Below are 16,368 nucleotides of genomic sequence, written 5' to 3'. Positions count from 1 at the left end.
CATTTCCTGAGTTTCCAAATAGAGAGCTGCCGCCACAGAGCAGGGCTACTGCTCAAGCCATCCTCATGTGGACTAGAGGCTTTGACATTACCTGCATCAGCTCTCACACCACCAAGTGTTTATGGGAAGGTGCCTTGAACCTGGCTTTGAAAAAGACTGATGATAGAATCACTTCTTTCAGCACGCATTACCCACCTAGAAAAGTAATTGCTGACCAGTCATGGTTTTAATGTTACCTTGTTTTCAAGGTGCTGTTGTCATTGTTTTATCTGTTTTATCATTTTCCTGCTCACTGCTACAGAATCTGCCTAGATTTGGAGTGGTATGCATATACTGTACATAAATTAGCATGTAAGAACAGTAGTGTGTTTCCCTCAGAACAGGATAAGTAAAAGAAAACATCTGGCTCTTGTGAAGAATTGATTTCATCTCACCTTTGTGGCTGGGAAGTAATCACTCACGAGGGCATAAAGAGAAAAACTTGGCAGTGCTGCACATCGAAGAAAGCCCAAAGAAAGCAAACCATTGGCCCGGTTTTCTCTTTAGCTTTTGTTTTCTGCCATTCCAGGCACATCGCTCCAAAGATAATTCCTTAATTCCCTCTTACCTCATGCCTGAGACCCCCTGGCCAGTCCCTGTGTGACGAATTGGCCATTTGCAGGAATTCCATATTACAGTTCATCTCCCCATTCGCTGGGTGCCGGCAGCAAATTGAAATTTGTGCTGGGGCTTGAAGCAACGAGTGTGAACAAGCCTTTCCTCTCCATTCGTGGGAGTGTTGCCGGCTTGGGCAGCAAACTGAGATGACATAAATCCTGTCTGTGGCATTAGAAGAGGGATTTGGAAAGAAGCTGTTGTCTGGGATTCAGTAACTGATGGCAGCCATGATGTGGCAGCCATGCAGGCATGTGAATGGCATGTGCAAAGGAACGAAGCACGCTGGCAGGGTTCTTGCTAGAGCTAAAGGAGCATGCTAAGGAAGCAGCGGGAGTTTTTTTGACCCAGATCCGGAAGTTCATTCCTGTTTCCTCCCACTGCAGTGTGGCTATCTCTTACAATCTCTTAAGTCGACTTCCAGTCCAGAGTGCTGATCATATGTCATTGGTGGAAATAACAGGATAGGGGTGATGTGAAGTCAGTTTCTAAACAAAAGGAGCCGGCATGTATTTCAGGGCATCATGGAGTCATAGGCTGAATCATCATGGCTGTATTTAATGCATTATGTGACTGTGTTACGCTATTTATGCCTCACTTGGTTATTGTGCATTTGCTGAGTGACTGTGTAAACCAATTAGATATGGTGTGAAAAAGATACTTCCTTCTAGGGGTAATCTTGAATGTGTACACCATTCCTACATTTATGGAATGCTGGCTTCCTTTATAGCAGAGGCTGGGCAACTTGTTGTCTTCCAGATGATTCTGGCAACCAAATTATCCTTCACCATTGACTGAGCTATGGCTGAAAGCAGGTGTAGGCCAGAAGTTCTGATGTGTCACAATTTACCCAGCCCTGTTTTACAACATGAATGGAAATAGGATTTCCTCCCCCATCGCTCTTTTCTGTATGGGTAGGAATCTGTGGGAGAAATAAGAATCCGTGGGGTTAAGAGAAAAGGGGAGAAAAGAAAGAGTTGAGGGGGAAATCATAAGGCAAATTAAGTAGAATTTAAGAGAGAGAAAGGAAAAGCGAACATAGGCTGAAGCGTCTACCTTACATCCTGTGGTAAGAAAAGGATCCATGAACAACCTTGGATGTGTGTGGCTACCCAGAGACAATATGGTTTACCTGTCACTGGACTTTACCTGTAAAGCCAGGCTGAAAAAGATATTCAATGCTATAATGGTAAAAATAGCTATAATTTGATTGTATGCCCCCTAGGCAGCCTTGGGATTGTTCAGATTCCCAGATCCAAACTTAGGAGCTCCAAGGTCAGAGCTGGGCATCCTAACCCCAAGTCTTCCCTGCTCTTTAGCTGGTGGAGAAACCATTAACCCAGCAGCTTCTTCAAGGTTGAAGAGCAACCTCTGAGAAGGGGTCAAAGGGGTGTTTCAGGGCACAGAGAGGGCAGAAGAACAGAGCGACCAGAATACAGGGTATCCTGATGGTATGTTTCATCCTCCTTCCCTCTCCCTCTGAAGCACTGCAAGTAGGCAGCTGGAATTGCTCATTCAGCTAATTCAGAGGGCAGGAGAGGGGAGACAGAGGCCTTCTGTGGCTTCCCCCACCCTGGGTATGGTGCCCATAATCCTCTGCATTCAGAGTGTTATGGTCATCCCAACCGGATTGTGCCTAAATGTTGTACGCCATGTTTTGCCTTGTTATGTGTATGTAGACAGGCCTGATCCTGCTTCACAACAGACCTGTGGCCACCACAGCAGTACTTGCAATACTCATTGTCACAATCATGTGCTTTGCCAGCAGCAAATTCAAAAACATCTTGTCCTTTCTGATTTTTCCTCATTAGATTCCCTTCCAACTCTTCCTGCTGCCTGCAGGACCCTTGGACCTTTATTTCCTCCTTATAATGCCAGGTCCTCCATTCTGCCTGCCCTTCCTCAGCCTGTAGAAAGAAAAGCAAGCACAGAAGGGGGTGGGGGGGAACAAGGGCAGGAAGTTCTGATTTCCAACTGACCTATTCATTTTTCCTGATATTGAAAGACCAGAAAGAACCATCTTTCTGAAAATAAGAATTATTGAAAAAGCATGTACATTACACAGAAGGAGGAAGGAATGTCTTTTTATTCTAGCAACAAGTGCATAGGAACAATTGACTGCATGCAGAAAATGTGGCTGATCGTCTTCTCTAGAGCTTTTACTAGAGAGGAAAAAAGAAAAGCTGCTGTGCAGTGCCTTTCACTGGCTGTTCCAGCAAGTTATCAGTTATGAAATGATGGTACAAAATTAATTGCCATGGGGAGCAAAGGGAAGCTGGTCTCTTATTCTTGGGGCACTTGAGAAAATTGGACTGCATTGTCTCCTGCATGTAAGAGGAGTGAGCAGAACTCTGCTGAGGAGAGAAGCTCAGTATAAAAGGAGGATCAAGGGCCACATTGATTAAATTTCCCCTTAGTTGCTTACTCTGAAAGCCGGTGTGAGCAGACAACACTCAGGGCTCAGCAGCAGAAGAAGCTGCAGGCACAAGTCCTCCAGGTCAAACATTCTTGCAGCTTGTTTGGCAACCTGATGTTAGGCAAGAGCAGTGACTCCTAGATTGCTGGAGGTAAGCAGTAGGCAAAGCCCTCAGCTGACACTGCTTGAGGTGTGGGGTTGGTTGGACACCAGCTTTGCCCCTCCCTGACATTTCCAGATTGCGGAAGGACAACGATAGGTGAAGCCCTGAGCTGGTTTCACTCCCATTCGTCTTTCCTGACTTGGCAAAGGTAAGAGGGGGTTGAAGTCAGTGGAGTCACAGCTTCAGGGAGTGCCCCTTGAGGCTGCAGCGCAGTCAGGAGCCTCTTCTGCCCCTTCTCCATTCTCTGAGTGGGCAGAATGTCACAGAGAGGCCTAACCAATGCTCTTGCTGAGCCGTATGGGAGACCTGGCAGACCGAATTTGCCTCGTGGGTTGGAGGCTCTCCATCTGCGCAGCAGGGACTAAATGCAGGTGCTCGGCATTCAGTGCGTGTGCTGCACCAGAGTGGGGGTTCCTTCCATGGATGGTGTCTTTTGAGAAACCCTGTCCAGAGAAGAAATCAGTAAAAACGCTTAGCTAATGGACTCTTGCATTCCTCATTCTGCCCATCCTGCTGCGCCCCTAAAAGCACATTCCGGGTTTCTTCGGCAATGTCCTAGTCTCTGTGAACCATTCTGCTTTTGTCCTACCTGCAGGTCTCCAACCTCTATCTCTATGACAGCGTCCTCATGTTGGCCAATGCCTTCCACAGGAAGCTGGAGGACAGGAAGTGGCACAGCATGGCGAGCTTGAACTGCATGAGGAAGTCGACCAAGCCTTGGAATGGAGGCCGGTCCATGCTGGAGACCATCAAGAAGGTAAGAGCAGGCAAGTGGGAACCTGTGGATGAGGCAGGTGGGCTGCCTTCAGTGATGGAACCCACTGCATTGTTGGGGCATTGAGGAAGGCAGCTTGCCAAGCCAAGAAAAAGCCTGGGCAGGATACCTGGAGAGTCCCAGCAGATCAAATAATAATGATCAAGAGAGGTCTGCCACGTGCAACTTGCAAGAAATGCTTATGAAGCCCTTTTGGTTCATCTCGTCTTGCCTTCCTACTGCCAACACTCCCCTTTCCCGAAGGGAAAAACTTTCCATGGGCAAAGGGGAGGGAATAACAGGTGATGGAAGGCTCTGGCTCTGCCTCTGTCCCATGGCCCTTGGCAAGAAGCAGTGCGCCACACCGCATGTGCCGCTGCCATATGGTTTCTTGCTGATGACTCGCTACTGGCCATGAACCGTCTTGACTTGCTGGGACTCACAGGCTAGATCTTCCTTTTGAGCAGCAGAGCCCTCTGACTCGTGCTGCCTTCTTCCACCACTCCAGAGCTAGTGCTTTTTTTCCATGGGGATGTGGGGTGGGGGACTGACAGGGAGGGCAGGCGTAGTGCCTGAGGCCTTCTGAGAGGAGGGCTGGCTTGTGACTAGGTTCGCCTCAAATTTTGCCTTTCGGAATTGAACCGTGATACTCTCATTCTGGGTACCACAGCTCTGCATACTCAAGCTATCCCTAGTTGTAACAGTTAAATATAAAGAATTAATCTTCATATTCTGAGATGTGGGCAATCCGTTCAAGTGGTTTCTTTTATAGAGGAGAGTGCTCTGTTTGAATGGGTGCTCTGTTTGAAAGATACTGAATTCTGTTCTGGTTAAAGATAACCATAAGAATTGTTCCTCCATTAATATTTAGCACATTGTCAGCAAATGGAAAGGTCAGGCACATGGCTCAATTGGTCAGTCATTCACAAAATGGTGAGATGTACATAATTTTTATTTCAATAATATGTATTTCTAAAGGCGCATCTATACATATGAATTAGTTTGTAATTGGACATTTTACATACATATGAATTAGTATGTAATTGGACATGTAAAATGGACATTTTTTTGCCCATCAGTGTCCTAATTTGCCTTCTTTCTTGATGATGCGATTCATCTTTTTTGCATAAGTGGACATCTTAACCATTATATGAGCATGCAATAGTTAAACTAGGAATGTGTGGGGAATCCGATTTGGGGTTTCTCATCTGGGCTCCAGGCTCTGCCCTGCTTTCTCAATTCCCTAAGCCTGCCCCATGCCAAGTGTCCACATGGGCATCTGGTAGGAAGCGGGTTCAAGAGAGAAGTGGCTTGCTTCCTGGCCAGGGCCAAGCGTGGGGAAGAAGTCCAGCAAGCCCCAGAGGGCGAGATCCCAATCTGATCTTCAGGTTGCTGGTTTAAACCAAACTATGGTTAAGCATTCCCTCTGCATAAAGCCTCTTTTTAGATCCAAATAAGAAACATTCTGCTTTTGCATTAGCAGACAGAGATTAATTCTTTCATAGCACATTATTTGTCTTTGCCAGCATTGTCCAGTTTCTCCAGAAGATCAGTTCTTTTGTTTGAAGAGTATTATGGGTGAATTTGGAGCTTGTAATAGATGACGCTACTTTCAGTTTAATCACACACACATTTGCAAATCCCTTCAGGGTGCATATACATGGAGCTTTGGAAAACCAAGTTGAAAACCAATTTTAAGATTTTTCCAGTCTTAAAACTGATGACACTGTTTCCTTAGGGTCACATCACGGGTCTCACAGGTGTAATGGAGTTCAGAGAAGATGGTGCGAACCCCTATGTCCAATTTGAAATTCTTGGGACCAGCTACAGCGAGACGTTTGGCAAAGATGTGCGGAGGGTAACTATGTTTTGTTTTTTCTTCTTTTCTTCTTCTGACTGAAAGAGAACGGCACTCTGCTTAACTAGGGGAAATGATAGAATAGTAGAAGTGGTTTGGCTCACAGTGCTAAAGTTGTTAGCTATGGAAATAGTATTTTTTTTTAATTCTCACACACTTAAGTCTTGAAAGATAACAATTTTAGACTGTCAAGATGGGGACTTGCAAATTGTTCTCAAATGTGCCATATACCTTAAATATATTTCAGTGCTGACACTTTTCTACATAATAGTGGAAATGGTGCAACTCTGTTCCTAGCTATTTCTAGGTGAATTATGGTATAACTGAAATAACCGAGACTTGTTCTAGTCAGGAACCTAAATGGGGTATTAAATTTCTCTTTAAAGAATGCCAACAGAATCCAGAAAATGGCAAGAAATAGAGTGGTGGTGGGTGCTCAGGAGAGTGCGGGGAAGAGAGAATGAGAGAGAGAGAGAGAGAGAGAGAGAGAGAGAGAGAATACAAATACTTAAAAGAAAGGTCTGATTATGTAGCAAATGAGGAAAAATGTATTTTTTCTCTTTCCCAAGACTGCTTGCTCTAAAAATAAGTCAAATACAATTGCAGCGGGACTAATACACTCCAATTGTGTGCAATTTTAGTTTAAAGGCTGCTTGTCTTCTGGAGGGGCAGAAGTACTTAAGTCTTTTCCTAACTGATAGTTTTGGTCTGAAAATACCCCTCTCTGCCCCAAGAAGAGATTCAAGATCCCTCAGATAACGTAGATCTTCCCCTTGGACCAATAGTTCTGTTCTTCTCCTCCAAGGTGGAAGATATATATTAAAAAACCAAACCAAACTAAACCAAACCAAACCAGTGAGAGACTTGGGTTTAATGAATATTGCTAGAGCCAGTAGGTAAAGTTAGAACCACCACTTGGAACTGGGTGGGTAGTAGGGCAACTCTAAAGTGTCCTGGGTTCCAGGCCTCTTTTTGCATGTAAAGAAATATCTAGAATGCAATGGTGATGGGTGTTTGAAAAAAAAATGGATGCCATGGAAAGGGTTAGGCACTCTCTAACCTCAGTTCTCCCCTTTTCTAAGGGTGCTTAGAGACAGGGAAACAGCAGTCTAGTTCACATTATTCCCAGCTACAGTGTAAAATGTAGCTTGGATGTTAGAAGGAAATACATGAGCACATGTGACTGTGTTCACATACAAGTGACCCTGTGGCAAGTGACTCTGTGTCGGCTATCATGGTTCACAGGTTTTTTGACCACGATCTACCTGACAACTAAGTGGTTCCTCTTTACCATGGTTTGCATGCTCCCTGCTCAGTCCTCCCACTGTTGGTATATATCACTTCTGGCACTGTGTCTGAAAGTCAGTCCCAAGCTTCATCGCCCCCTACTTATCTCATCTGCCTCTTCTTGATCCACACACAGAGGTGGGTGACTTCAGTGGCTCCTGCCATTGTCAGTCATTCCAGGGATTTTGTGGTAGTTGCACTTCAGGACCGTGGAAACCGTGATACAGGATTCAGACAGCACAGCAAACCATGGCGGCACCTAAAAACCACAGAACAACCTCCCATTTCCTAGCATGGTATCTAAAGACCATGCTTGCCATAGTGAAATACCATGATTGGGTTCAGACAAACTAGAGACCAACAGTGGTAAAAAACCACCATGGCTTGTTGTGTTGTGCGAACCCAGTCAATGTCACAAGGAACTTATGGAACCTGAGAATAGCACTGTGTAGATGTGTCTGCATGATTGAACTTGCATATTGTTTTAAGATTTGGTGGTGTCAGGACTTGTTCATCCTGATCTGGACACATTAACCAGGCCTGGGTTCTTATGGCACTGGTCTGGCCCTAGTTTCATTAAAGGTATGACTGTGCTGTTGTAAACTGCCGAGAAATTTTTAAACCACCTGGTCAGATTCAGCTCTTGGGTTGTATAGAAATATAGTACATAGTAACAAAAATAATACATAATTGTGTCTCTTTTAATGTGCTCTACACTGAGGTGGGTACGTGATTGTATGCAGCCTCTACTGGATTGTGGAAAGGGTGATCTCAGACATAGAATGCCCTGCCCATTGTTTCTGCCCACACAGTGAAAAGTCGTTAAAGGTGCTGTCCTATGTCTGTTTAGATGGGGAGTGAGGGGAACCCTATGCTACCCAGTATTTTTTTTTCTGAGTAAACGCACATGGGATTGTGTTCTAGTGGATCTGTCCTGTTGAGAGGAATGCGAGTCTCTGGACTTAGAGGCTCAAGCTCATCCAGTGCAGAGTGGGAGGACGGCACCTCCCCACTCCTGCTCTACCATTTTCTTAGATGGTGGCTTTTGGCCATCTAGCTGGGGTATTTCTGACGGAAAGGGAAGGAAGATGAAGTGGCCTCAGGAGGCCTCATTTCTTGGCCATTTTGGTCAATTCCTTCCCTGCCCACCTCCCTCTTCTTCACTGTGCCTTGTAACCCCTCTCCGAGGTTGTTTTTCCAACCTGAAAGCGCGGCTGGTATAGTTCTTTCCTCACCAGCTGCGGCAGGGGCAGGCGATTGGCATGTCATTTCCCAGCTCTGAGCTTAGCATGTGGCCCCCACCCTCAGAACTGGACGTCTGAACCATCCAACCCCACCCCACACCCCCATGATGTCCATAGGCTCTAGGGTTGCGATTCTCCTAAAATAGGGTTTTCATTATTATTACTTTTTGATGGACCGTGTCTTTAAAAGCAGCCTGATGATGCAAATCTTAAGGAGATAAAAATGTTTCCATCACTGTATTGCCATGGTAGGATTCATTTCTGCATGTCAGGATGGTGTTCAAGCATGGTTTTAAAAAGTGGGGGTGGAGGACTGCAACCCATATTTATTCGTTCATTACATTTTCCATTCCACCCACTGCCCAAGCTCTCTTGGCACAAGCATTGAAAATTCACAAGCATTTAAATCCATTTCCAACATAGAACATATTATAAAATATAATATAAAATCTAAATAGTTAAGACTCAGAATCAGATAAAGGAAATAAAGTAAAACCTAGCAGCAGTACAAAGATCTGAAATACAATGCGAAATTTAGAACAAACTAAAATTCCTGAAAGGTTCGTCATTGTGAAATTAGCATAGTAGTACCAGGAGCCGCCCCGAGGCTTTGTTGCGATGGGGGCGGCATACAAATGTTTTAAATAAATAAATACATAAATAAGGATGAAGGCAGGCGTGGGATCCTTGGTGACTTTTTCAGGCAGGGCAGACTGCCAATGGGAGGGCTTCAGACATGTTATGTTCACTCTTCTTTTAGTGTGAGACCCCCTCAGAGGCTGCCAGGACCTCGGGGTCTTGAGCAAGGGCCTTATCTGGCAAACCACCATTTCCTATGTGTGCTTACAGGCCCCTTCGACTGCCATTCCCTTTAGCAGGAATATGGCCTAGGCTCGGAACTTTTCTTATTTATTTGAAGCATTTTTATCCTGCTTCTTAGGCAAAAAAAAAAAAAAAACCTCCTAGAATGGTTTACATGCAGTCAGTAGAGCAAGACAGTTCCTGCCTAGTGGCGTATAATTCAAAAAGACACATGGGAAAGAGGGTGGAGAGGGAATTATATTCACCCACTCAAGACACGATCTTATGCAAGTGCAGTCAGAAAAAAGACCTACAACTGCCTGCATAGCTGGCTGGGGTGTGCTAGGAATTGTAGGCCTTTTGTCTGTCTAAACTACATAGGATTGCAGCCTAGCTCAACTAACTCGCACCCCTAATTCTCGGGGGCTGCTATGGAGAATCCAAAGGTATATGGGTTGTAAATCAGTTGGGAATCCTGGTAGGTCATAAAACATTTTAGAAAAATGAAATGGTTTTAATTCTTAGAATTGGACAGTTAAGTCAACCTGTCTTGCATTTTAAAGCAACTTTAACTGAAGTCACATATGCATATACATATACATCATATGTGCATATTTTTAGCTTGTTTATGCTAGTGTAATGTCAACAGTATGATGGATTGACAGTGCTGGATACTGTCCACAATCTTTCGCATCCCAAGGCATCACAAGTAAGTAAAGACAGGATTTTAAGTTGGAGCAAGGTAAAGGCACAAACCAGAAAGTCTGGCAGCATTGACGCTGGTTAGAAGTGGCCGGCCCAGAATAAGTAGCACAAGTCGTTCCAAATAATTTCCTTATCTGCCAAGATTTCTTGGAGGATTGCTACATCAAAAAGAGATAGTAAGTCCTAAAGCTCCTTTTCACTAACCTTCCCTTTCCATTCATCCATCAGTATTCAAAGACAAGCAGTTTAAAGGCTGCATTGGTTTTCTGGAGGTAGTTCTGTCGATTTAAATTATCAGGTGTCTTAAACAGATCATTAAGCATACTTCCATTCCTGGCCAAGAGGCAGGCATTTCTCCTAATGTTCTTGTGAAATCCATCCTGCTACAACTTAAGGCGTTAAATCTCATCATGCTTTTGGAGGCAACAGAGTACAAGTCTTGACCTTTTTATGTGGAATTGGTGCAAGTAAGAGCTCTTCCCTTAGAATAATTAATTAAGGCTGCAAATCAATGCACACTTTCCACTGAGCACACTGGGGCTTGTGGCTGAGAAAACATGCATAGGATTGTGTTCTGAGTCACAATCCATAGGGTTTTTTTCCCATGCATGCTTGCCATGGCTTGCTGTTTTAATTTCTTTATTATTTGACTTGATTTCTTGTTTTAGTATTTGACTGATATGGATTTTATTTGAGTTTAATTTTACATGGTTCCTTGGGACTTTTAGCAAAAACTGGGTCACTCATAAGTGCTAGAAATGAATGAATTGAATGAAGTAACATAAATGCAGCATAATCAGGTGCCTACTCCAAGGGAGCTACAATCCAAAGTGAATTTATAGCAGTGGCAGCTGAGCTTCTCCAAATGTTTTTCAGCCATCTGACTGAGGCAGGCTCTGTTCTCCTGATTCCTGGGATTGGGGTTCTGATGTTTTCTCCTATTCGGTGCAATATAATGTTGCAACTAGGGTTGAAAATATGTCATGCTTTTGTTGCACAAAAAGCAGATGCTTGAACTGTGAGGGACTGGACTGTGGAGAACAAATTGAAGAACTATGGGCTGGTAGATAGCTTGATGCAGGGCGAGGGCATGGATACAGCACTTCCCAGCATGTGTACTTTATTTATTTATTTTATTTATTGGAGAACTTATTGCATAAGCCTCAGGACAGCTTCCAAACCATAAATAAATATAATCGATACAATTACATAAAATATTGGAGACATCCTGGCAAAAATTGTTAAAAGCAATAAATAAAATTGGTAATTAAAATAACATTTCAATAAAAAGGTCTTGGCCTGGTGCTGAAAAGCAAATAACGACGGCACCAGGTGGGCCTCTCTGGGGAGCGCATTCCATAAGTTGGGTGCCACCGCAGAGAAAGCCCTCCTCTGGGTACTCACCCTCCTAATATCTTTCACGGAGGGCTCCCGGAGAAGGGCCTCTGCCGCTGATCTCAAGGGGTGGGAGGACATATATGGACGTAAGCGCTCCTTTAAGTCAGTTAAGTAACTTCCGCTGAAGTCTCCAGTCCACAGCTTGGGGTCACTCCTTGATCAATCTGTGCTCTGGTACTTTCCATGCTGGACTGCTGTAAAAGGCTCTCCATGTGAGACTTCCTTCAGAAAGCATCTGGAAGCATCAATTGGCTGGTTGGGATGTATTACTCCAGTATTGTTTGATATGAACTAGTTGCCCAAGTCCAATCCAGGATGAAGCTTTTCATACTTTAAAGCCTTAAATGGTTTGAGAACAGGGTACCAAAAGCCCTGGCCTCTCCCATCTGTATCCACTTGGGCACTCTGTTCCACAACTGAAGTCTTGCTCCAGGTTCCTGAACCAAGTAAAATTCACTGGATGTCCACTGGGAAACAGGACCTTATCAACAGTGACTCCAGTTCTGTGGATTTCCTTTCTCCAGACTGGAGTCATGTTTCTTACTGTATCCAAGTGTTTGGTAAAACTTTGGCTGTTTAGGATCAGTTAGTTTCTTCTGTTGCCTCCTTTCCCCGCTACCCCACTATATGAGCTACAACAATTGCTATTCTGCTAATCATAGTCTTAAAAAAAAGTTTCCACTGCATTGCCTTTTTTTGTTGGTTTGTTATGTAGCTGAATAATGTTTCTTTCCATTTTTATTGTGTATTTGGTGATTGATTGATTGATTGATTGATTGCATTGTTGGACATTTTGAATTATTATTCATCAGATCACCTGGGACAGATTTAAAAAAATTAATAGATGAATAAATGCAGTTATTTTAGATTTTTAAAGCTGAGGCTTCCAAGAGGGCGTCTCAGAGTGAGGATTTCAACATGTGGGTAAAAATATGTGGCCTTCAGGGTGTGAAGTCATTGATATGAAGATCTGCAGTATGAGAGGGATACTGACTGCCTGGGTTTCTGCAAAGTGAGATGGAGCACTGGCAGGGGAAATGCTGGGAATTGTAGGACTTCTGTCCAAAAGGCATAGGATGACACCCATAAGCAGTCACGACTGAGAAAGGTGGTCGAGGAGGCTGTAGGTTTTGCTGTAGCTGTCACTGTTATTTTGCTGCATTCAAAGAGGTGTATCCTGAGAAATGCCCTGTCAGAAAACAAAGGACTCAGCAGTTAATTGAACTTGTGGTGGTGTGTTTTTGCGTAAGGAGAAGGGGAGAGGGAGGAACTTTGGAGACAGATGGAGATGGAAGCAGGGAAGCTGCCTGAGGAAGATCGATCGATGTGCTAAAACAAGTAAAGTTCAAGGATGAGTTGAGGTAAGGCCAGTAGCCTTTTTTTTGTTCTTCATTGAGGAGCTTCATGGTGCTGTGTAATTTTATGGTGATTAGTGCCTGCACTTGTAGGGATTATTCCTATCTTTATATCTTTACAAGTGTCTCTTTGTCCATCCATCCAACCTGAATACAGCAAAAAATAAAGTAGTAGCAGTAGTAGTAGTAGTAGTAGTAGTAGTAGTAGTAGTAGTAATAATAATAATAATAATAATAATAATAATAATAATAATAAAAACAGGAAAATTCTGGTGGTGAAGGACTCCAGTGCAAATTAAGTTGGACATTGCCCACTTGAGGGTTCTAACCTACCAGTTAAGGCCAATGCTTTATAATACACATTTGCAAAATCATATACCATATTTATATTAATTCAGTTTTACAAAAGTATCTTTCCTTCCTTTGAAAAGAAAAACTTCACCACTACTTTTCATACTGCCTGGAACAGAAGCAGAATTAGCATCTCACACACATGCTGTATTTTACAAGAAACATTCTGCTTCAAGCAATAACATTTATCATTGGTTATCTATTTATGTAATTTCATACACTTCTTCAAGCTTCTTTGTCTTAAAATATGATCTGTTTCTTAATTTCAGGCTGCTGTTTTCCTTAGCACTTCCCCAAGCAGCTTGCAGCAATCACTTTTGGTAGCACTTGTGATTTTACTCAGTAACAGTTGAAAAACTTTCCTTGTTAAGTCTGATGCTTCCTTTGCTATTGCTATTTTAAGAGAAATGTCACAATTACAAAGCAGTCAGGCTTTTGTTTTGCTTTGTTTTGTTTTGAACATGGGACACATTGTTTAGTGACATCTGCCATACAAAGCTTGTCACATTTTTTTTCAGAAACCCAAAGGCAATATGAGGGGAGCTAGCTGGAACCAGTCAATTTTTAAAAGATAAGATGAAGAAAGTGATTTCTTTCCTCTCCTTTCTGTTCACCCCCAACCCCCGTTCCACTGCCCTCGTTGGACAAACAGCTTTTGGGGGTCTTTGAAGCAACTCAAAGATACCTGTTTACCACAAACATTGGCAGGCCAAAATATCCAGAGGGTTACAAGTTGCCCATCCTGGTTCCTGATCTAATCAGTGGATTGACTATGGAGGTCTAGCTTTTATATAAATTTAATTGGTAAGAGGCGCTCTCTCTCTTTCTCTCTCTCAAAGATATCCTGAGCTTGTGGTTTCTTTTATTTCCTATGTGGAATCCCTTCAAGCCTTTAATCAAATTCTGTTCAACTACTGAACCCAATATGTATTCTGTGAATAATATTCTCTCCTTCTCTCTTTCTCACTTATATATGCTGCATAAGTTATCCAGTCTTTGAATAGTTAGGGACCTTTGTATAATGGAATTGAAGAGAACCAGGGAGAACATTATACTGTTCACTGGGTTAGAGTTGGCTTTTGAGACCTTGAGTTGACATCCTGTCTTGTGGCACAAGCTCTCTTTTGAGAGTTGATCCTTGACTGGCATGACTCAGAATTGGTGAGACTAACAATTTCTGTTCATTCCAAGAATCTTCTGCTTTCTTTCACTGTATATCTTGATTTTTTGAGAATCCATTGAGAACACAAATAGGATAGTGCGGTGTATCTGAAATGATATGAATTTTATGGCAGCGTGCTTTCTCTCCTTCGTATGTAATGTCTATGCATAGTAAAGGAAATGCCAGAACTGCTTATAGCAGACAGCTGTTAACAACCTTGGCTATGTGACTGATGGAGCTTGCACTTTTAGAAAACTCCAGATTAGAGAGGGTAGAATAAATTAGAGACAGATAAAAAAAAATTGAGGTACCTGTAACATGCTGCAATAATGAACTGGTGAATAATTATGGATAAACTCTTACTTTCAGTACAAAAACAAACCATAGCCCTCCATATTTCTTGGGAGGAATGTATTAAATATCCTTACTTCCCACTATTCAAAACAGACCCAATCAGTCATAAAATACTTCCGAGTTGATATATACAAGGTACTTGGAGGTGCCTGTTGAACCACGTGCAATCTCAGCTTTTGGCTTTTACATCAAACTGGCTGGCTGGATCCAGGTTGTTAATAATGCCTCACTGAAAGAAGGAGAGGACCCAGCTGTCTTGAGGTAGATAGTTGGGAGGCCGCTTCTTAAGAAAGTATCAATGGACCTGGAAGATTTTAATAGCTATCATCCAGTCTTGAATACTCCATTTTGGGGCAAGGTGCACAAGAATCTGGGGTCCAGGTTCAGGATCTCTGGGATGAAATGGATTATCTTTCAGCCTGTGTTTAGGCTGAGGTCTAGCATTGAAGCAGGCTTGGCAGCTCCAAAGGAAAGCTTCTGGTGGGAGAGATCCAGGGGAAGTTCAATTTTGTTGATTCTCCTTGCCATCTCAGTAGCTGTTGAAGCCTTCAGTGAAGGTATTTTGCTGGACTAGTCCCATGGATTGGGGCTGGACACGATGCAGAGTTCCTTTCAGAAATTAGTATTCATGAGACTTCTGACCAGCTTCATGACATTCAAGCAGTGGCGTCCTGCAAGGTTGCATCTTGTCCCCCATGCTCTTTAGCATCAGTGTAAAGTAGCTGGGTAAGGTCATTCAGGGATTTGGAAGGAGGTGTAATAAATAAACTGATGATACCCAGCTCCATTTCTCTGTGTCATCTGAATGAAGTTGTGAGTGTGCTGAACTGCTGACTTAACTCAGTAATGGTATAGCAGAGCACCTATAAACTGAAACTAAATCCTGATGAAGTACGGGCAATTGCAGGACCTTGCAGTTTCCAGATCCATGAAATTGATCTTCAACTTGCTCTGGATGGAGTTGCTCTCCAAATGCGAACATATAGCAAAACGCCAGCATCGAGGTTGCTGGTCATTTCCCTGACTGCAGCTGAAATAGCTGAACGGCACCTTGCGACAAGGAACAGGATAGTAACCTAAGAAGAACCCTTCTAATTGGACCAGTGGTCCATCTAACCAGCATTCTGTTCATGCAGTGCCCTGGCAGCTTTCCACAGGATCCCACAAGCAGGATATGACTGTGGTCTTCTGCCCATGTTCCCCAGTAACTGATGCACATACATAAATATACCTCCCCTGCTATAGCCTCCTCCTTTATCCAATTTATCCAATTTCCTTTTAAAGCCATTTAAATCGGTGGCCATCACTGCATCTTATGGAAGCGAATCCCAGCCAGCACTGGATTTAACTAGTGGTGCTTGCTTTTACCAACAACTCCTCATTCAAAACATTCTTATTTCTACTTAAATGTCTGCTGTCAGTCCAACTTTATTCCTAATGCTACCAATGGCAGTTGGCTCCTTTTCGCTAATTCTTATAATCAGCAGTCTGATGCCTGATTACTTTTTGGAAAAGAAATTCTGCAGTTGCTTTTATAATGATTGGTATTGAGCATTGGAGCTAACTTCCTTTTCTCCCCAGACCCACTGATTTCAGTAGTGCTACTCCAGGTTCACACTGTCAGATTCTGAGTCAGAATTTCCCCTTTTTGGTACAGCCAGTCAATTTCTTGACACACGTAATGGTATATTACCTGCAAACTGTACCTGATTAGAGGATTCATCACTTTTTCAGATCTGCTTGCTTCCCCCATATATCCTTCCGACAGTTACTTGAAATTATTAGCATCAAAACTAATAAATCCAAAACTGATGTTACAGAAAACTTTATGTGCATTAAAAGGATGAATGCTGTCCTAGTTTAATC

The 16,368-nt window shown here is 43.1% G+C and overlaps 1 protein-coding gene across 2 annotated transcripts in view; it reads left to right on the top strand.

The window, feature by feature from the left end:
• Positions 1-16,368, top strand: part of GRID1 (glutamate ionotropic receptor delta type subunit 1) — a 759,138-nt gene that overhangs the window by 636,369 nt on the left and 106,401 nt on the right. For both annotated transcript variants that reach the window (XM_044420361.1, XM_044420360.1), the window contains exons 7-8: positions 3,829-3,990; positions 5,726-5,845. In XM_044420361.1, the coding sequence (XP_044276296.1) occupies positions 3,829-3,990; positions 5,726-5,845 (282 nt within the window). The remainder of the gene's footprint in view (positions 1-3,828; positions 3,991-5,725; positions 5,846-16,368) is intronic.

This window comes from Varanus komodoensis, unplaced genomic scaffold (assembly GCF_004798865.1).
Source record: "Varanus komodoensis strain SLA01 unplaced genomic scaffold, ASM479886v1 scaffold11, whole genome shotgun sequence".
Taxonomy (NCBI): domain Eukaryota; kingdom Metazoa; phylum Chordata; class Lepidosauria; order Squamata; family Varanidae; genus Varanus; species Varanus komodoensis.
The sequence above is the reverse complement of the archived record's forward strand: the minus strand, read 5'-3'. Positions and strand labels throughout refer to the sequence as shown.